The sequence below is a fragment of the Periophthalmus magnuspinnatus genome, chromosome 18 (assembly GCF_009829125.3).
Source record: "Periophthalmus magnuspinnatus isolate fPerMag1 chromosome 18, fPerMag1.2.pri, whole genome shotgun sequence".
NCBI lineage: Eukaryota > Metazoa > Chordata > Actinopteri > Gobiiformes > Gobiidae > Periophthalmus > Periophthalmus magnuspinnatus.
This window is the reverse complement of record NC_047143.1, coordinates 9,345,358-9,368,473: the sequence shown is the minus strand read 5'-3', so window position 1 is coordinate 9,368,473 and position 23,116 is coordinate 9,345,358. Positions and strand designations below refer to the sequence as shown.

Here is a 23,116-nt window from a genome sequence, read left to right as displayed (position 1 = left end):
ACTTGGTGACCAAGATGAAGCTTGGGAGCCACACATGGCATGCAAGTCATGCACCGAGTATCTGCGTCAGTGGACTAAAGGCAACAAGAGTTGTCTGAAGTTTGGAATTCCCATGGTTTGGAGGGAGCCGACATCAACTACTTCTGGGCTATTGATGTGACTGGGATCAACAGAAAGAACCGAAGCAGCCTCAAGTATCCTGACTGTGAATCAGCACGTCGTCCTGTAGCTCACTGTGATGAAATTTCAGTACCTGTCTTTGTAGAAGTTCCTGACATCAGTGACAAAGATTCCTCCAGTGTGGTTTTAATGATGATGCTCCACATCCTTTTTCCCAAAAGGAGCTAAAAGTTCAGGTTTCCTGAGAATCTGGGATCACTGAGTGATGAGCAGGTGGAGAGATTCCATCAGGACATAAAAGAGATGGAGACGCTGGGATGCACTCATGATGGCTGATTACTGTTGGACTCTGAAGAGAGACATCCCTGCTGCTGAGCATTCAAGGGGTTCATAGAAACAGAAGTTCATGTCCTGAATTTTGCACAATGATAACGTAACGTTCCAATTTACATGTACTTACCTTTATCAATTAACATAACATAACATTTAATTAATACATTCTGTTAGAAAACTATTTTTTATTCTCCTAAAACATTTTTTGGATGAGAAATATTAAAGAAAATCAACTGATAATGTCACAAAATTGTAATCAATTTAGTCAGAAGATCGGATTTTTCAAAATCAAATTAGCATGAAAACCTGACCTGACTGAGAAAAATGGATATCATTTTTGGATTCAGCGGTGCTAAATGGTCCTAATTCAGTTGAAAAAACACAGACAACTTTCAAAAATGTTTTTTTGTAACCCAGTGTTATTATTATTATTACTTTTTATTTATTATTTACCGGTAATTAATTTAATTTTGTACCTGTCTGGATCATGTTTACATGTTGAGGGTGAGGTTCTGGGAGGGGAAAATTTGAAAAAAATATTTTTATGATCTTTTGAATATATAAACCTAGGTTTAAAAAAAAAAGAAAAAAGATTGATGCTCACTTACAAATACAAGTACAGGTTTAAAAATCTTGAAAAAAAAGTTACCCCATAACAGTACTCATTAATAGGAGAATATCGTAAATAGCTTGCTTTCCACCCCTGAATTTCAGAGTATGATTGTAGAGGTCTAAACTACAGACCGCATAGAGATGGGATATCGCAACCATTCAAACCGTAATTTCATTGCAATGAACTGACCCCTATACTTACTGAAGAGACGAGCTTTCCCTCTTTCCTGATTGTGGAGTTGACCTGATATGAGCAGTTATCCATAGAGTGTCTAGGGGTAGTCCAAGACAGCTCTGGGTAGAGGTCATTTGACCAGCTCAGGCTCACATTCTCTGGAGGGAAAACTGGTAAAGAAAAAGGAGACAGATATTTAATACAAAAAACACATAGCAATTGATGTCATCAACATCCTCTGGGGGTGTGATGCTAACTGTAGGCACTGTTCTATTAGACTTTAATCGCAGCTTTATTTCAATACAATCTGGTCAGAAAGACCTGACTTTGCCAAAACTACAACAGGTGAGCTGATTTATGCTGTTAAAGTTCCTCTCAAACAGCATTATAGTCACAAACTAGCTAGCATTAGCCAACTGTTTTGTTTTTTTCAGTTAGGCACACTCATCTTTTTGTTAAAAATCAAACACTTAAACGTGACCATGAATGTTGGTATTAATCAAGGCTCCTCAAATGTTATGTTTAAATCCATCTTCTTTTTTTTCTTACATTTTCAGACTATTTGGCTGTCTTTGCTTATGCGTATTGTGTCACCATGGAAACTGCTGAACATTCCACCATAGACGGTACTACATGTAGAACACAAATGCGTTTGGTAAAAGACAATTCTAATCAGTCAACGAGACAAAAAGTTGGACAAGTATGTAAATGTGTTTAGTCCCTGTATCCAAATGAATGTGGTATCTATGCGGTACAGTATACTATAAGCTATGCGCTAATTAAACTCCCGTGCGTTTCCCTGCAATGACGTCACATTTGAAAACCTGAAGGTTAAAGTCCATGGGATGTTTTAATATAGGCAGAAATGTGTAAAAGACAGCGAACAAAATTTAATGTGCTTACCTTTTAGAGACGCGGCAGTGGTTAGAAAGCAGTACAGTAGAAATTCCACGCTGAAAAATAGTCCCGTCATGTTTTTCAGGTTATTCCATTTCCTGTGCCATAAGGAGCGCGCGTTTCCGTTTCTGAAAAAGAAAACACACATACCCATTAAACTGTTTGACCAAAGTCTAAGAATGTGGCCGAAACAAAAAATAATGTGTGTTGTATTTACCGTTACTTTCACTTATGGCTCTTTCGGGGAAACTGACTGAGACTGAGTCGCAAGGGAAGGAGGAGGGGGGTGAACAGCGATCAACTTCTCCTTTTTGGAAAAACGCACTCCAATGCGCATGCACTGCAAAGCCAAAAGGGTAAAAAAGAAACTACTACTACTACTCCCACTATTACAAATACTTCTACTCCTCTTACTACAGATTCCATTACCATTACAAATAGCACAAGTATTACAGCAACTACCACTACTACAAAAGCTACTACAAATAATATATAAAGATATACTTCACCCATTACGAATAGGTTACACCAACTACTGTAAGAACTATTACGCCAGCTACTACTTCTTCTACTGCTAGGTCTACTACAGATAGTAGTAACAACTATTACTGTTACTATTGCTACTACTACTACTACTACTACTACTACTACTATTGCTACTACTACTACTACTATTACTACTACTACTACTTTAATTTTAACACCGTGACTATTAGTAATAGGTCTATATAATTATTATACCAAATCTGCCTTGAATTATTTTTAGTACTTGAAACATCAAACCAGTTTAAGCCAAAGTTGTCAGTCAGTTTGTGGTATTTTTCTAGTTTACCTTATGCTTTCCTGACTGCATGGGAGTTCTACTAAATGGACTTTTGTTTCTATTACTATGTCTAGGTGGGTTTTTCATGCTCACTAGCCCAATGGTATTAAATTACTTCCTACTATTACCATGTTAAATGTGTCATTTTAAATTGCGCAATGTAAAAACGAAGATTAAATTAATCGATTTCTGGCCTATCGTTGTCGACGTCAAAGAGGAGAATCGTGCAGCAGTTTTCTTCCGTACCATTAGATGGAGCCACCGCACAGTTATGTTGTCTTGGGGTCAGTACAAAATTACCATTATGATTAGATCCTAAATCGGCTCTTAACCCTTTCACACAAAATACCACCAACACCCCCCACCCCACCCCCTTGATTAAACAAGCACTTAACTGTTCTTCCAGACAAAACATATGTGTGTTTTAATAATATAATGGACACAAACCTCGACACATAACATTGACCTGAGTGCACAGAAATAGTTATAAATAATTTAAAAGCATTTACACAACTTAGTACAAGATCAATAAAAAAATCTGTATTTTTATATACTTTTTACTTTAGTGGAGGAATTGAGCTCTGTCTTTAAGGCGTTCATGTTCTAGAATTTGATGATGTCATAATCTCAGATCGAGTGCAAGGGTCTATATAACTGTGAGATTTACTTGAGATACATATCCAAAATAAAAATCCATAAACATTGAACCATATGAATATTTGTTTGGGGCTGAGTCTGCAAAGTTGCTACATTTATCTCATGGCATTAAGGCAAGACAAGGGAAGTTTTTTGTATCGCACAATTCGTACACAAAGTAATTCAAAGTGCTTTACAGAATAAGGACAGTAAAATCACTGCTTGTACACAAGGAGAGCTGCTTTAAAGTCTATTCTTTGAGCCACAGGAAGCAAGTGCAGAGACCTGAGCACAGGGCTTATGTGCTTGTACTTCCTGGTTCTAGTCAGGACTCGAGAAGCAGCATTATGTATGTACTGCAACTGTCTTAACTCTCGTTTGGAGAGGGCAGTGAGCAGGCCGTTACAGTAGTCTAACCTACGGGAGACAAATGCACGGATAAGTCTCTCCAAGTCTGGCTTTGACTGTATACCTTTGATTTTTGCAATGTTTTTTAGGAAGTAAAAAGCTGCAGATGTTACTGATTTTATGTGGCTGTTAAAGTTCAAGCCTGACTCCATTATTACCCCTAGATTTTTAGCCTGATTTGAAGGTTTTAGAGAGAGAGAGACTGGAGGTGACAGCTAACACTTTCTGTGGGCCAAAGATGATGACTTCAGTCTTGTCTGAGTTTAGCTGGAGAAAGTTTAAGTGGATTATAACAGGTGTTCCTGTTTTTATTACTTGGTTTGGTGGAATAGTACCTGTGGTAAATATTTATAGTTTATAGTTTTACATCAGTTAAGTTGCTGTTTGTGGGAAAAAAAAGCCTTTCGACTTTTATCTCTACTTATGTCATCAACACAGAACATTCTATACAAAATACAGAGACGATTTATGCACAAAGAAGGAAGGCATTTTTTTGAGATTTAGCACAGATTTAACAAAATAGACTTGTTGTCATCTAATCGTAACTATTGTCATTAAGACAAGTCTTGGCCTGTGTTAACATTGTGGTTCCTAGATAACCGTTATGGAATTACCTCTACGTATATCACATTGGCTGCCAGCAAATGTCCAGCCAGGAAGTAAAATTATAAATTCACCAAAATAAAATAAAATAAGTAATTAATTAAAATAGATTAAAAGATTTATAGTGTAGTATAATCTGAAATATAATGATGGTAACCATGTTTTAGTGAAATGAGTAGTCTAACCTGTTATATGCACTTATGCACTTTAAGTCTTTTAACTGACAACAATATAAAATGATTGATGAGTGGTTAACATCAGGTAAAATGAATCAATCTGGGAGGAAAAAGTAACTAGATTTTAGTAGGTTTGACACACACACACACACACACACACACACCCCCCCCACACACACACACACACACACACACGCACACACATATACATTATATACATTTTATATGCATTTTTTTGCTTACTGTTTGGTGGTGCTTTAGTTAAGTCAGTGGTTCTCAAATAGTGGGGCACGCCCCCCTGGGGGGGACAGTGAACAAGAGACACTTTTGCTAAAGAGACACTATGGAAAACATTTTAACAGGGATGAAAAGAAAGGCGGAGATAGACGGAGGTAATGAGACATACGAAAGTCACCCGAAAAGTAAGACGAGGAAGTCTGATGAAGCGTATGGAGCACTTGGCTTCACCGTGACTCCGGTGGGACACGAGGAGTCATATTTTGCATACCCAAAGAAGTGCTGAGTTCTAAAACAGATCGGGCCCCTTATTAGAGCATCCATTAGGGGCCTGAATGGTAATGGTAATTATGACTCAGGCACAATAATAATAGTTCAACAATAATGTAGTTCAACAGGCCTAGCTAACAAACAGAAACTGTACAAATAGGTGTGTTAGTTTAAGTTTAGTTAACTCCTCTCTTCACAAAGATATAAGGCAGTGTCCACCAGCAATCTGACCACTTACTCTAAAACTTTAGTGCAGTTGACAGAATTACATTTTATTTTGCTATGGATCGTACCTGAACAACTGAGGGATTACACAAACAGTTGGTATTAAGATGTAACCCAATATTTCCATTTGAATTTGCAGTGCAGACAGCCCCGAAACCAAAGTGTTCTACATGTCAAATACTTCCTGAGAATATTTTTTTTATATTTAGTCATGGTGGAGTGGGTGATTCATGTTGGCACAAGCTCAGAGCTGGGAAGAATGTGGGGTACAATGATGATCGGTTCAATAGGCTCCTGGACAGGTGTGTACATGTGCACCTTAGGCTGAAAAAAGAAATAGGAAGTTATTGCATTAGGGAATAAAAAATTAATAAAACAAATAGTTGTGGGTAGAATATAGGGCTGTAATGGATTATTATTTTAGTAGTTCTAGTCAAACACACTGAGATTACACTGAGATTTTTTAAAACACATTTTTAACCAAATAAAAGTTAAAATGTGGTGACTGAAGGCTTTTATATAGAGAATATTTAAAAACATCTCTTTGTTATAAAAGTAAATGTACTCAAGTAAAAAAGTACTCTAGTAAATGTATTTGAATACTACTCACCTATGCTGATAATTAAGGGGTTTGTGTAAAGACAAGTGATACCTTTATCTCTTTGTTGCCGTTGATCATTTCCTTAAATATAATTGAAGGATCTGGTACATCAGGGCATATGATATCCCTGTGCCTGCAAAAGAACATGCATATTATTTTTTATTTTATTTTATTTTTTTGCAATGGCATAGACTAGAGTGTAGTAATAATAGCAACAGTAAGATTGGTTGTGGTTAAATGCAAGAATCCATAGGAGAATAATTGTTATAATGTTTATATTCTATTCTATTGCTATTGGATATTGTTATTGCAATGTCCATATCACAAGAAAATAAAAGTATTCAATTTCAACGATAATTTAAAGTTTTAATGAACATTTGTTGTGACATAAAACATTCAAGTTCCATTTTAGTTACCACCTGCCCAATTTAGTCCTAATATTTAGTGTTTCATTCTGACACCATGAAATACATATATTACCATCTATTTTATTTGCAAATACTTTAAAGGTGCGCCACGTAATTTTTCAGGTGGAGGATACACCGCCTGCTTGTCTCCATATATGTTGTTGTTTTGCCTTGAATATTCCACAATAGAATATTAAATTTATCCTGTTCTATGGAGACAAACACGTGACATAGAAGGACAATCTGCAGGTCAGATCTGTGGAGAGGTGACATTTTCAGGGTATATTTTATGAAAAACTGTAATTGAATAAATACAATATAGCTATGTTTAATAGCAATAACATCTCCAAGGAGACAAGCAGATGGGAACATCTCACCAGAAGTTACACAGTGCACCTAAGAAATGTGTTACAGTTCTGATTAAAAGAGAGATTAAACTGAGTTTTTCTTTGTACTACTCTGAGTATAAATAATATGCAATTTGATATTATTACTTATCAGGCCATAAGTAAAAGGTTTCTATATAAAAACAAGCGAACCTGTACTTAAGCTTAAGTTAATAACTGCTGGAAGCCAACGCCTACAGCCTTATCACAAGTTCAACATCAAGCAGTCAATCCACATTCCATACATAGAGCAACCTGCCTGGATTTGTCTACACTGGCTTAAAGGGAAAGGAGATGTTTAAAGCTTTATTTGGACTTAAAAAAAAAACAATTATGGATGAATTTGTACATTTCATATTTTAGGACTTTAAAGGGCCTGTACATGATATTTTCCATGTATTTGTGCAGCGTTTGTCTTGTCTCAGTACAGATATATTTTATTCATGGTTTTCAGACAAACAATTCCTTCCTGATTTGAAGGACTTTGAGGATCATAAAGGACCTTTCCCCATTCAAAAGATATAATATTTTGATTGGCTTGATTGCTATAACCACGAAGGACATTTGCCATAGCTTGACACCAAGTTACATAACACATTTGGATGAGTTTTGTCTTATTTTACTTTAGTTTAAAGGAAATAAATGCTGTTTTCAGTCTCTGCATTGGTATCGGTTAATACTGGGTATTGTCAGATACTTAAAACTATAGTATTGGAATCAGTATTTGAACTAAAAATAGCTGGATCGGTGCATCCCTAATAAGGCTGTTATGTTCTGTCTGCATCTATTTAAAAGCAATTTATTGTCCAAGTAACAGGAAGCATGTGGTTAGCATGCTTGTTGTTAGCATTATTGTGACAGCAAAACTCCTTTGGTCTCTGAAAATTGTGAAAAGTGCTTATTAACTCATCGTGAGTAAATATTGGGATGTTCGAAATGCTAACTCTTTAAAATAAACTAGTTCTGTTTTTCACGCTTTGAAGTATTTTTGGACACCTAAGGTTGTTTAGAGCATGAAATTAAGTGTATGTATGGCAACATCAATGTTAAGACCAAAAGGCCAATTAAGCCTAATACTGGCCCTTAGACTATGTATGCATAAACATTATTTTGAAATGCCATAAACTGCTAACAAAAATATAGATAAAACATGGCCACAATAAAAATCACTTAAGTAGTTTGTTATCTATATATATATATCTATAATTACACTGGGTTACAAAAAAAAAAACATTTTTGAAAGTTGCCTGTGTTTTTTCAACTGAATTAGGACCATTTAGCACCGCTGAATCCAAAAATGATATCCATTTTTCTCAGTCAGGTCAGGTTTTTATGCTAATTTGATTTTGAAAAATCCGATCTTCTGACTAAATTGATTACAATTTTGTGACATTATCAGTTGATTTTCTTTAATATTTCTCATCCAAAAAATGTTTTAGGAGATAAAAAATAGTTTTCTAACAGAATGTATTAATTAAATGTTATGTTATGTTAATTGATAAAGGTAAGTACATGTAAATTGGAACGTTACGTTATCATTGTGCAAAATTCAGGACATGAACTTCTGTTTCTATGAACCCCTTGAATGCTCAGCAGCAGGGATGTCTCTCAGAGTCCACCAGTAATCAGCCATCATGACTGCATCCCAGCGTCCCTGATACCTGGTCTCCATCTCTCTTATGTCCTGATGGAATCTCTCCACCTGCTCATCACTCAGTGATCCCAGATTCTCAGGAAACCTGAACATTTAGCTCCTTTTGGGAAAAAGGATGTGGAGCATCATCATTAAAACCACACTGGAGGAATCTTTGTCACTGATGTCAGGAACTTCTACAAAGACAGGTACTGGAATTTCATCACAGTGAGCTACAGGACGACGTGCTGATTCACGGTCAGGATACTTGAGGCTGCTTCGGTTCTTTCTGTTGATCCCAGTCACATCAATAGCCCAGAAGTAGCTATTGATGTCGGCTCCCTCCAAACCATGGGAATTCCAAACTTCAGACAACTCTTGTTGCCTTTAGTCCACTGACGCAGACACTCGGTGCATGACTTGCATGCCATGTGTGGCGCCCAAGCTTCATCTTGGTCACCAAGTTTAATACCAAAATAAGCATGGTAAGCACGCTTTATGAAACTTGTGACTTGATTCCTGTTAGGAACATTGGTGTATTCACCGCAGATGTAGCAGAATATGTCAGGCTTATTTTTGCAAGATCTTCTAGTCCAGTGGTTCTCAAATAGTGGGGCGTATGACTCCGCGTATGACACTGTAGTACTGTATGCAGCGCGCGCACAGCAAAGAACAGGAGAGAGCGAACAGATCGTGACACATGGCAGTGAACAAGAAACATTTTTGCTAAAGAGACACTATGGAAAACATTTTAACAGGGATGAAAAGAAAGGCAGATATAGACGGAGGTAAAGTCACCCGAAAAATAAGACGAGGAAGTCTGATGAAGCGTATTTAGCACTTGGCTTCACCGTGACTCGGTGGGACACGAGGACAGACCGGTGTCTGCTGTGTCTGAAAATGGACAGTATGAAGCCAAATAAGTTAAGGCGCCACCTCATTACACCTCAGTCATGCTGATAAGACGCTGGAGTTTTTTTCAGCATAAACATGTCAAATATTGCCAACAATTATCCCGCTTTGTAAATGTCACTTAAAGCAGCAAGCACTGAGTGTCATATAAGGTGGCGTACCAAATTGCTAAATTACTTGTTTTAATTTGATATTTATTTAATTTTAATGTATTATTTTGATATTTATTTAATTTTAATTTATTCATTTGATCTTTATTTAATTTTATTTTTTTATTTGATATTTAATTAAATAGATAGATGATAGAAAATAATTGAGAAGCACTGTTCTAGTCAAAGCCATTTCATTCACTTGTAATATAAAAAAAAACAATTAGTCATAAGTTGGCACATGCAAAATCTTCAGAATTTGTTTATAGCAAGAAATATAACAGAATTTTGCATCATATGACGTGAAATCAGCTAAAAAATCTTAGACAATAAATTTAGTGTTGACCAGTGTTAGTCATAGAAATTAAACAAAAAGTTCCCCACTAGTACAAAGAAAAAGTACCCATGATAAATATTGACTGTCAAAAATTATTTCTCACCCATCATTTATTGAATGATACGTTGATACAGTAAATATAGTGATAGGCCTATTAAAGAGAAGATGCTTTCCACTGTCAGTTGGGGAGCAAAGCCTTCTTAGAAAAACTAGCAGCATGGCTATGTTGTTGGAATGTTAAAAATTTATATGTTTTAAGGGAAAGATTAGGCATTTAAGGTGGGCTAATTAAGCACTGGAGTGTTGAGAAGCAGCGAGGCAAAAGTAATTCCTAATGCCAACTTCTTATTATAAAGAGTGAAACCTAGTGTTACCAATTGTTCTGAAGGACATGCATGACCTTAACACAATGAATTGCAGATATGGATATATTTGGAAAAGATATTTGGGGAAAAAAAATATTGTGATTGAAAGTACAAGTTTACAAAAGTCCTACCTCCTGAAGCAGATGCAAGACAGAATGACGCAGAGAGAGATGATTATGGGGATCACAATGGCCACCACAGTCAGGGTCCTGTCAGTAGAACCTAGCACACACAAGGGATGCAAAAATATTTATTTTTACAGTAACCTAGCAACTTGAAAATGTATGCTTCTCTTTAAAAGTAACAATAGAACATTAAATTGGACATATTATGCAACATTTACTTCTGAAAGTGCTTAATTATGTTAAAATGTTTATCCCATTCATAGTTGAATTTTAATTGATTGAACTAATTGATCCATGTTTGAGTAATCCTGTGTTGTCCTTGCCTGGTAATGAATGATATTTCTCAGTATTTTGTATATAGGGCAATATCAGTCTGGTCACTACTCCCTCCGTCGCGTCTTGAACCAGAAGCAAATGTCCAATCAGATTAGTTTATTCCAGTGACTCATGAGGCGTGAAATAAAGGAGCTCAATGGTCCCCTATCGTTTAAAAACAAAATCACATTTCTCTCACCTCACTGATTCTGCATAAATCGTTTTTCCTCATAAGCAGCTATATTTGTTTTGATACGGATACGACCATGCGTGTCCCTGATTGACAAATCCACCTGTCAACCATGCCGATCTAAACTCTGGGAGATTCACTGGTGACCAACCTCGCATCTGTGTAAAATATGGGAGAAGTGTGTATTTCAGATCACAGGGAAATGTCCTACATTCAGTGCTTAGAAAATATTTTTTATTTATCCCCTTTTATTTATCTATAGCTCTATAGCTCTTGCAATTCTTTGAAAAGTCATGTGCAAATGTTAAATATAAATAAATATACCTGCATATTTAAATATTTATTTAAGATAAAAACAGCATAAATGAAAATCTGCTGCCTGCTTCAGTAGAATGCCACAGTGAAGGGGTGGGGCAAGAAGCAGAGAATTAGTTCTGGAGTTTTAAACAGTGTATGCTTAAGATTAATATTGTATTATACAATAAACTAAATTAAAACAATAAATTGATGTAGCCTTTATAATTTAAAAGAGACTTAGTATTTTTGGCCTTTTTAAAAAATATATATTTTTTTTTTTTTTTTTTTTTGCATATTTAGGATTCGGTTAAATGAGCTTTTATCCATGTTATAATTGTTTTCTCATTTACCCTCCCAAAATTGTATTTAGACTGATCTGTGTAATCTCTCTTAACTCTCCTGTATTAGAGACTAATTAATCATTGCTCAGGTACACGCTCACTGCTCTCATCGTTTTCCATGTGTTACCATTTCCTTAAATGGTGTCACATGTAGGATACTGCATCATTGCGTGCCATTCATTTGTGCCATTTCGGAACAAATAAAATAAAAATCAGCTGCTCATTAGTGTGATCTGCAGTTATAGAAGGGGTTGACAGCATGGTAAGGCAAAGTGGCAATTTGTTGTAATGACGCTTACAATGATTTACTGTAAAGAGGCAGGCGGAAATAACTTTCTAATCCAAAGGCTAGCAGACTTGATTCTTTTATTAAGTCATTTTAAAACAATATTGCAATTTATAACATAACATACTGATCCACGGCTGTCATGGATTATAGCCATTTAGAAGACAAAAGCACAGTATGTATTTTTTTAAAAAGTCACCAGCATCCTGACTCACCATAAACCATCTCCTCACTGAGGTCACTGTAGATTTCTATGGCTGAGGGATCAGTGCGGACCTTGTACCAGAACTTGTACTGGCAGCTTTTATCATATGGTATTTTGATGTGTTTTTCTTCCATTTGGGACTCCATTTGGTACTCCAAACAAATCTTTACAAGGGAACAGACATTGAGTTTCACATTTTCTCACATATATATATATATATATATAGTTTCACACACACACATATACATATATACATATATATATATATATATATATATATATATATATATATATATATATATACATATATACACATACATATACATTATATATATATATATATATATATATATATATATATATATATATATATATATATATATATATATATATATATATATATATATATATTTTTTTTTTTTTTTTTTTTTTTTATTTTTTTTTTTTTTTAGATAGTACTTACCCTGGGTTTGTCACAGACTGAATAACAGATATTGTAAAGATAAGAGGATATCTGCACTTGTAACGGCATCAGTTTCAATTTAAGGTTGGGCCCCTCTTCCGATATTTCCATTTTTTTTGGAAGCTTCAGGGCTACAAAAACAAAGAAAAAAATGTATTGATAATTTGACTCCACCAAATGTCCATCACTTCATATCCCACCACTCTTCTTCATCTTATCATATGCCCCATACTCTCTGACACTTCAGAACTTCCAGGCATTAGACAAGATGTATGCTCTCTTGTCCTGGTTCGTAGTTGTTGGTGTAAATATTTGGCTCTGGTGTTGTTTTTGCCTTGATTTGTTCTCATCCAATGTCTCTTAAGGTGATTAGACATCACTGATATTTTCTATTCTCTTTGCTCTTTTCTAGTTGCATTTTTTTATATGCCCATGACACATATCTCTTTCAAATGGGTTCTTTTATCGATTTTGTCTGTCTGTTAGTTGGATCATTGCCACATTCCATCTGGTGCTTTCTTTGTGTACCAAATGTTCTCCCTGACTCCCCCACGTATTAATTATTTCCTCAAGTTTCTGACGTAAGGTAAAATGATTATAGCTAGCCAGTGCATTGGCCATCTTCTTAAACTGGCTTCCTTGTGTTTTGCACTACTTTTCCCCCTTTTTCTACTGCCCATTATTTTCATGTAGCATGCATGCATAAAACACCTTCATTTTATGTTTCTTTGATTACTTCTCACAGCCTCAAACATTGGCCTGGAGAGCTCAAATTTGAAACAGTATAGACCCTTCTCAAGAAGCCACCTGGCTAGTTCTGGTACTCTCAAAAAGTGCAGAGCCACACTTTCTGCTCCATCCGTCTATTGGAAATTAGCCAAGTCCAGGCACCGGACAGCAAGTTATGGATAGATAATCATACACAGCATGTCAAGACCTTCACTAATATGTAAATACTTAACTGGAAAAACTGTTCTGTGTTTAAAAAGTAGGTATCTCTGTCTAGAAGCTGATGCCAACTGAAATTAAAAATAATTAAAGCCGCAAGTGGTAATGATGGCCCTCGCCCCCGTGCACACCCCCTTCCTATGAGACCTTTGTGGAATTGCGACTGCCCCTGAATCTCAACTACCTCTCAATCATGACCGATAGCATTGCAAGTGTGAGCTCATTTGGACAAAAACCTACAAGACAGGTTTCACATTAATGTATATTAAAGTGGCAGCAGAAATGCCATCCAATATGGCTGGCTTCCTCTTTGATACAGAGCAGAGGTCGGCAACATGCGGCTCTGGAGCCACATGCGGCTCTTTCATCCTTACTGCAGCTCTGCATGGCTTGGGAAAATACATTTAAAGTATTTAATTGAAGTGTATTTTATTTGTGTTAGTTCTTTTTTATTGCAGTTTAAATTGGAAGATTATTGTGATCTTGAAATATTAAAATAAAATAATATTTTTCATTGATTAAAATAAACGTCACACTTGCGGAACAATGTTAAAAACAAACACTGCTCACGCCTCACAGACGACAGCTTACAGTCCTGTGTAAAGACACAGCCCTGATTTTTAGACACTGTGCAGAGGTTCAGGAGCAGGATGAGCTTGTCCGATGTAACTTTCGCCCGTGCCTCATGACACACTAATAAGCTTGTCCGTAGATATATAATGAAAATCCTGTGAAACTCCCATAAAGTTAGTTATTTACAGCAGACGCAGTTAGTTTCTATGGGAATTCTCTATCACTATCTCAGCCAGTATGGGGCTTGGAGGTGCATGCTGGGATTGTATGACAACCGCAGGAGCTCTATAGCACCCCCCTTTATACATGAAATGTCAACATTACCATCTTTTTTTTTTTTTTTTTTTTTTTTACGAAACTTGGGGATTAAATTCTATGCAAAAGATGAAGAAAATAATCTATTACAGACATATGGCATTTTCACAGTTGGCCAGTAAGGGGACAAAGACTCCTGAAAACAAAAACAAAAAAACAAAAAATCTTACAGGCACACATTTAATCCAACCAGGTTGAAATTTGCTTCACTTATACACTGGCTGACAATGATTCAATTAATAATTCAGGCGTAATGCTCAGTGCTATTTTGGTGCTAGGGTCATCCAAATCACCCATTCAAAGTGAATGCTGCTGTGAGTCAAATCAGGCATTGGAGAGGGAAAGACCCACTAAACATTCATCAAAACACACAATAATTGGCAGTCAACCATCTTAGTGATTTTTTTTTTCTCCATAACAATATTTTACATGATCCACACAAAATGGTTCTATAGCTTCACCTTTTAAGTGACCCCTGTAGGATGTTAGACATATGTACTTTGTCATACAACAGTGAGATTTGGAAGAGTCACAGGACACATGAAAATAACCCTGAAAATGCTGTATGGAGTAAACACACAGGAAGTCTGCCATTTTGGATGGCATTTCGGCCATCACTTTGAAATACATTTGCAGTGAGGCAAATAAGTATTTGAACACCCTGTGATTTTGCAAGACCTCCTACTTAGAAATCATGGAGGGGTCTGGAATTTTCATCTTAGGTGCATCTCCACTGTGACAGACATCACATTGACAGGAAATCACATTGTATGATTTTTAAAAATAATGTATTTGTATGTTACTGCTGCAAATAAGTATTTGAACACCTGTCTATCAGCTAGAATTCTGACCCTCAAAAACCTCTTTGTCCACCTTTAAAAAGTCCACCTCCAGTCCACTTATTATCCTAAATTAGAAACACCTGTTTGAGGTCGTTAGCTGCATAAAGACACCTGTCACTCTCCCTCGAACTGGGGCTCCATGCAAGATCTCACCTCGTGGGGTCTCAATGATCCTAAGAAAGGTGAGGAATCAACCCAGAACTACACAGGAGAAGCTGGTCAATGACCTGAAAAGAGCTGGGACCACTGTTTCCAAGGTTACTGTTAGTAATACACTAAGACGTCATGGTTTAAAATCATGCATGTCATGGAAGGTTCCCCTGCTTAAACCAGCACATGTCCAGGCCCGTCTTAAGTTTGACAATGACCATTTGGATGATCCAGGAGTCATGGGAGAAAGTCATGAGGTCAGATGAGACCAAAATAGAACTTTTTGGTCTTAATTCCACTTGCCGTGTTTGGAGGAAGAAGAATGATGAGTACCATCCAAAGCCCATGTATTGCAAGATTTTGGGGAACAACCTCCTTCCCTCAGTTAGAGCATTGAAGTCATGGCTGGGTCTTCCAACATGACAAAGACCCGAAGCACACAGTCAAGATAACCAAGGAGTGGCTCCGTAAGAAGCATATCAAGGTTCTGGAGTGGCCTAGCCAGTCTCCAGACCTAAACCCAAATAGACTATCTTTTGAGGGAGCTCAAACTCTGTGTTTCTCAGTGACAGCCCAGAAACCTGACTGGCCTAGAGAAGATCTGTGTGGAGGAGAGGGACAAAATCCCTCCTGCAGTGTGTGCAAACCTGATAAAAACTACAGGAAACGTTTGACCTCTGTAATTGCGAAGAAAGGCTGCTGTACCAAATATTAACATTGATTTTCTCAGGTGTTCAAATACTTATTTGCAGCAGTAACATATAAATAAATTATTTAAAAAATCATACAATGTGATTTCAAATTTTTTTTTTAGATTATGTCACTATGTCATGAGTGGGAGCACTTGCAAAATCACAGTGTTCAAATACTTATTTGCCTCACTGTATATGAAACCTATCTATTCGTAGGTTTTTAATCAAAATAAGCTCACACTCTACATGCCTCATCTAGAGATCAGTAGTTATCCATTTTGTTTGGATAATCATTACAGTTTTTGTGTAACATGTCGTCAAAAAAGGTCTTAATTTCCTTTTTCTTTGATGCTCACAGCTACATCAATCCGCCTACACAGTTAAAACTTTAACCAATAGTGCAAAATCAAAGCCAAAGTACGATTAAGAGGCATTTGTTGTAAAATCTCTTATACCTTTTGGGGCTCTGAAGGTGTTGATTGCGTCAGAGGTAGAGGCGACCATGCACAGTTCTTTTTGAAGGAAGTTGCCTTTCAGATGACACACTTGTCTCCGTCCACTCCATCCAAGCTGGTCACACTTTTCAAACCCTTTTTTCAGAAGCTCTGGTTTCGAGCCACACTCTCTGCGCCAAGGAAAATGTGCATAGTAAAACATTGTACATTTATGGGTTTCAGTTATCACCAGTATTGACAAAGTTGGAGGAGGCCAGAGCTGTATATGTATATACACTGTATATTTACAGACTTCAAATTTTAAAAAATGGGCCAGTAAAGCTTGATTGCATCAGTTGTAGGGCTGCATTATATGAAAAATACATGTTAAAATACTTTTTGTCAATTTCATATAAGTAAAAACAAAAAAGTTCTTTAATAGCTAGTTTGTGAAATTATTTGTGTTTTTTCTTGAAGGTTTTCAGTAGAAGTGAAGTTGATTTTTATCACCACAAAAAATTCCAATATTGTTTTTGCACCAGCAAGTTAATCTCAAATACTACTATTAAAAATTAAGGTAGGCTAAATATAGAAGGCGTGCGACTGCGTGAGACTGTGCTCCTCTATAACATTTATTTTAACAGACTTGAATGCAAAGCTCACACTCACAATTTGTCTAAAGGAGAGATAACATGTTCCCAAACATCACTATGCAAACAAGCTAACAGTGCATGCAAAAATATTGATATGACAGAATTGCAAACATTATATCAAAACATTATGGAACACTAAGCACCAGAGGCATGCACGCACAAAGATACAATGCAAATATATTCCTCATGCACGCAAGCAATGATATGGCAGAGCCACTACATTAGCATACTTTATCACTTGCAAACATGACTAGCGATTGACCAATATATTTTTTTCCATGGCCAATATTGATACCGATTGTTTAGAATGTGGAGAAACTGATGTCTGATAAGTTCTGCCGATATTTTTGGGCTGATATGTAGGGGAAATTTTTGTGCTACCCTCTTTGAACTGAGCGTTCAAATAAAGCTTTACAGATTTAGTTTATTTAGTTTAGCCCCTCACTTCAGATAGGCATAAGGCAGTGTCCACCAGCAACCTGATCATAACTGAAAAAGCGGCTTGAATGAGCAGTGAAACGTCTTCACTCTTACGACGATTTGTCCAGTTGACAGATTCAAACTTCGTCTTTTGCTTTACATATGCAAGCAACATGTGTAAACTTCCAGTGATTAATTAACCATATATATCAACTAACCTGTAGGATAGTGAGAAATTAAAAATGCGGGTTGGAATCCAGGAGCAGTCCATGCTATTGCTGGACAAATAGCATTTAAAGTCTTCCACCTCAGCTGCAACAGAAGAGGCATGGAATTGAATTAGTACACAGAAAAACATATTAAACAGCATATGACAGTTTAGACTAATAAATATAGTGATGGTAACTACATTTTTTTTTTTTTTAAGATTTTACTAACAACTTTGCCTAGTTTTGTGATATCTATCATTTTACTCTGGTTTTACTCCTTGTTGAACACTGGCAACAGATGAACAGGATATGACGCAGACGTAATTCTACAAGTTACCAAGCAACCATACTGTCAACAACCAAAACCTCTCTCATTTGCACAGTAGTTGTGATAAAATTAACAAAAATAAATGATGCCAACTTTATTTTGTTAAATAAAGGTTTAATCTGTCAGAAAAATCTGTTTCTTGTATGTAAATTGGCCCTGCATTTTGGATGGTCCATGTTGATGATATAGCTAGAGGTATTAATGATTCGTATGATCCTGGGAAAACATATATCGAGATTCCGACCTGTTTGCATTTATGTGCGTTTATGTCGAAAAGTCAGGTTTTTGACATCAACATCAATAAAATCACTCAGTCTGCTCATTAACACCATTTAAAAGAGCTAACCAGTAAGAGTTGTTGTTGCTGTTAGCCTTCTCAAGACTAAACGTTAGGTTATTTGTTTATTTGAACTACTTAATGTTACATCAATTAGTGCGAGTGTTTATGTGCACTTTTCAAGTCGGAAAACCATTTTCCTGAGTTCCTGAGGACCACATGAATACAGCATATGTTCACTGTATTTTGTACTTTTCATATCAACTTTTTTTCCACAAGTTTTTGTTTACGATTTAACTGGTGTAAAACTATAATAAATATTTACCACAGTTCCTACCCCACCAAACCAAGTAATAATAAAAACAACATAAAAACCTCTCATATGCACTTTTAGTCCTATTTTGCCTTCCTACCTCTGGCTTTGGGAGCTTTAACAATAACCTCTGCCTCTAAGCTTGTCCAGTTCTCGCAGGAGGGGCAAAGGCCAGCACTGTAGAGCCACTCATCAGAGCTCTCAATCAGAAGTTCGTCCATGTAGTAAGTCTCACGGGTGCGTCCCAGCTACAACAAAACAACAGCGTAAACAATGGTCTTCCCATGATATACAGCGTACTGAACAGGAATTTGTAATCAAGAGGATATAGTGATTTTATAAGACACATGAAAAATCGTAAGTCCACCATTATACAAGAATAAAATGTATCCATTAACTGAAAAATGCATGTAAAACTTGTGTGTATCAATTGCGTAATAAAATAAATAATTAATACTACAAATAGATTAGGGCTGTCAAAAAATTAGGAAAATAAAATCAGATATTAATCGTTACTCAAACTAGTATCGAAATTAGATACTCATTTCAGTAAGTACTAAGTAAGAGTACTTAGTAAGTACTCAGTAAGATACTAAAAAAGTCACAATCACAGGACATAAGTGAACCTTTACTGAATAGCTTCAGGATAATGTTGAGCTTGTGGTATCTGGTCTTCTTCCACAGATCCATATGTACATCATGTATAGAAGTTAATGAGTTCACAGGCCCACATTCCAGTATAGAGATGTATACGTATCCAACTTCTGTAAATGTCTAAAATCTCCTGATAAGAGGATGGGAGACAAGACTCTCTTGCCAATTTTTTGTGCCGAGAAGAATAGAATTTCATCTTTTAATGGGAAAGAATGTGATAAAACAGTTCGACAAAAATTAGGCATTAAACAATGATCAGTTTATCACCCAGAAAGTCAGGGCATTTGCAAGAGAATGAATGGAGTTTTGAACAATCGCATTGCTAAAATCTGTCAGCATATCGGTTTGAATTGGGTTTCCGTTGGCTTTAATGGTTTGTTGCTTAAGTGAATTGCGTGATTTGCATATGACGCCATATGAGTTACTTACAACAGGAGCGGAAATGCCAACAGAACTATTACTGTACTATGCTGTGCAAAATCTATTTTGAAAGCTGTGTTGCATGTGAAATCTATTTTGACGACTATGATTAATGAGAGAACCGTGAATCTAGAAGAGAAATTTATATAAATTTATATGTATTGTAGGTAATACCACGACTGAAACGTCACCTGTTACAAGGACTGTTGAGACTATGACAATAACAACTGATACTACGTTAGTTGAATAATATGACTGGGCTGACATGGACGAGACATCAGCAGACATGACAAACTCAACTGGACTGATCTTTGCGCTGAAATTCCTGACCACTTAAAAGTGTAATTTTGGTGCAAGGGGGGACTACTTCAATTTCACATATATCACACACATTTCATATATTTTACATACTTCACATAATTTTTCACATCTGTTACATTCAACCATTTTGTTTCTTTTAACTCACATTATTATTATATGTGTGCTCTTTCTACTATATATTTATGTTTTTATAAGGTTTATGTGTTTGATTGTATTTGGATTCCAAGATACTCGTTGGTGTTTTTGTTTTTTCAAGACACCAATGGGGAGTGGTGTTAGAATGGACAAAATGGACAATGGAATGAACAAAATGAAACAAAGCTCAATGGACAGTGGAGAATTAAGACGTCATGATAGAGCTGCGATACCTAAGGAAAGGACTGTCAGTTGGGTTTTTTATATAATCAACATAATTATTGTTATGCCGAATGAGTTTTATAATTTTCTTGTATTCCCTTGTGTTTTACACCATTTATATGCTCTTTCACATAATGTTGCTTTAACCTCTGTCTATAATAAACAAAATATTATTATTATATTATACCAGAATGGAACGGCCTACTTAGCTAAATAGCATGGCCGCTGCAGCGGAGCCGGTAAGGAGTCTTTTTCCAGCGTAAGAATGCTGCTGCTGGTGATGCTCCTCCTCACCATTATAGCTTAGAAGCTAAGTATTTAATTGATTGTCATTGATAGCGAAACTTTAGTCTCAAAGGGGGGAATATGTGGTATCTGGTCTTTTTCCCCAGATCCATGTGTACATCTTCTAGCAATATATAGTCTGAATGTATAGAGGTGAATGAGTTCACAGGCCCACATTTCAGTATGGAGATGTTCACATCCAACTTCTGTAAATGGTAAAATCTCTTGATAAGAGGATGAGAAACAAACTATGTAAAGGAGGTGTTCTATAGATGATTATAAATACTTGTGAATTGCTCTGTGCGGGGGTCTTCTCGCATTGGCTTAGAGATACCCAGACTTCTGTGTGTAATTGGCATATACTCCGTTTTTGTAATAAATACCATTACACTATCAGAATTTCTGTCTTTTGGGTCATTTCCTGAACACATCCCACTCCAGACCTGAGGACATCTCAGAAGGTGAGCGGTTGTGTGGAAACTTTAACCACAAGCTGTAACAGAACAAGTAGCAGACCACATAGACTAGTCCAGTTGAAACCAAATACTAATGAAATGTATGTAAGCTTCTGAATATATAGAAAGTAAAGAAAAACTGCCTTAAAAAATCCTTCTCACATTACTCCGGCATTTAGCAAATATAAATAATTTTGGTTATCCTAGTTGGCCTAAAAAAGGAATTGTTGTATCTGATTTCATGTCAGTGAGAAAAAAAAGTGTATGTGTCTTTTTATATAGTGTATGTAAACTTCTATTTTCAACTGTATATACCCATTATGGAACATACCAGGACGACGGAGGGATTACATAGTTATAAATAACACCACATGGTAATACAACAGAAAGTCCTATGATTTAATGTTGAAAATCACATTCTACTGTCTACTGTTATTATCCTCATGCAATTGAAATCAGTATTGACTATTGCGTCTATTCCTTAGTATCAGAACTGAGTTTGAAATTTCAGTCTCATGACAACACTATACTAGATACTACTACCTCTATTCAATATAGTAATTTGTGACCATTCTATATTTTTTTCTAACTGGCCTGTTAGAGGCTGAGCTTCAACTTATGCTTTTAGCTAAGATTTCTGTATTCTGTGCTTCTGTTTGCAAGATTTTGTGCTAGTTTGTGCTTTATGAATAAATGTGACACTGACAAAAGGTTTACATCATGGATCTTAATGGAATACTTAATCTCTCAGCGTGGTTTTGTGTATTTACAGATGGCACTTGCTTAATACCTCTTTCCCATTGCGCTTGACTTGGAAGCAGAAACAATCTTGGTGCAGAGTTTTGGACCATGACCAGGACAGGTTGACAGTCAGGTCGTCGATCCACTCAGCAGATAGTGGAGGAAGGAGGTGGACTGGAAAATAAAATAATACTTATAATATTTAGTCTATTCAATATGCATGTGATTAATTATGCAAGGACGTCTTTATGACCTAGGTTAAATAGACTGGAATGTATATGGGCAGTAACACACAGACTAGCCCAGAAACATTTCGTTTTTCCTCATGGCTCACACATTTCTATTGCTACTGTGCATTAAAAATTATCAAAATGAACAAGAACATTGATTTGATAATGGTACGTTCACTCTCTTCTACCATGTCCTGATAGCGCATAAGAGCGCTCTAATGGACCGAAGCCACTCTCCAGTTTATTGAGCATGAAATGTCGAGGGATCCGTCTCATTATCAATGAGAATGTAAATCTTGGTTTCAGCGATGAGAGCGCTATATCCTCACGATCTAAAGCATTGGTTTAATTTGGCACAAAAATGTTTCACTTCACAAATTAAAATAAAAGGTTACTTACAATCGGAAATATACAAGAAGAATTAACAGTGGCGTATTTTTGATAATCTAAGTTTTTATTAAAGAATTATAATTCAAAGATTTCTAAAAGCCCACTATAACTATTTTGCACAATGTGAAAACGGAACTTTACTGTATCAATACGCTATCAGTACTACAAAGTGTTTACCTGAGTCAGCGTGGATAATCATTATAAAGCCAGCGCAAAAGCCAATAATAAACGGAACCTTTTCACACATTGTCCCCCAACTCCGCACGCAGTTACTTCAACAGTTCAGTTTTGTAGTTAAGCAAGTGAGATCGATGAAACAGAAACACATGTATCCAAATGACAAGGAGAGTTGTATCGACTGCCTGGAACGTGCGATGAGTCACAAGCCAAGCAGAGGGCGTGGAGCAGGGACAGACACGCGAAGTATCACGAGAATAAAAGGCACTGCATGTCCTCCTGAAAATGAGCGCGACACTGGTAATCCTTTTGTGCTTGGGGTAAGGGTTCTGTTCTGAACCTGGATGTTGCCCATGTGCTCCTGCATTTATTACGCATGCGTAGAAGGGGCATCGTCCATTCTCC

At 36.3% G+C, this 23,116-nt stretch overlaps 1 protein-coding gene across 2 annotated transcripts; it reads right to left on the bottom strand.

Moving 5' to 3' along the window:
• Positions 1–2,360: 2,360 nt before the first annotated feature.
• On the bottom strand, positions 2,361–23,074 carry LOC117386397 (uncharacterized). Of its 2 annotated transcripts, XR_008649083.1 has the most exons (11): positions 22,712–22,983; positions 21,964–22,088; positions 18,782–18,929; positions 17,773–17,866; positions 16,503–16,672; positions 12,528–12,658; positions 12,075–12,228; positions 10,437–10,527; positions 6,168–6,249; positions 5,584–5,839; positions 2,361–2,477 (listed from the first exon to the last, which is right to left on the bottom strand). XR_008649083.1 is itself a non-coding variant. In XM_033983755.2 (10 exons), exons 1-10 carry the CDS (start codon positions 22,779–22,781, stop codon positions 5,744–5,746), a joined length of 1,161 nt encoding a protein of 386 aa, XP_033839646.1. In that variant the 5' UTR covers positions 22,782–23,074; the 3' UTR covers positions 3,363–5,743. The 2 variants fall into 2 exon arrangements, 1 of the variants encoding a protein (XP_033839646.1); XM_033983755.2 differs by lacking the exon at positions 2,361–2,477 and having other exon boundaries at positions 3,363–5,839; positions 22,712–23,074.
• Positions 23,075–23,116: the final 42 nt, after the last annotated feature.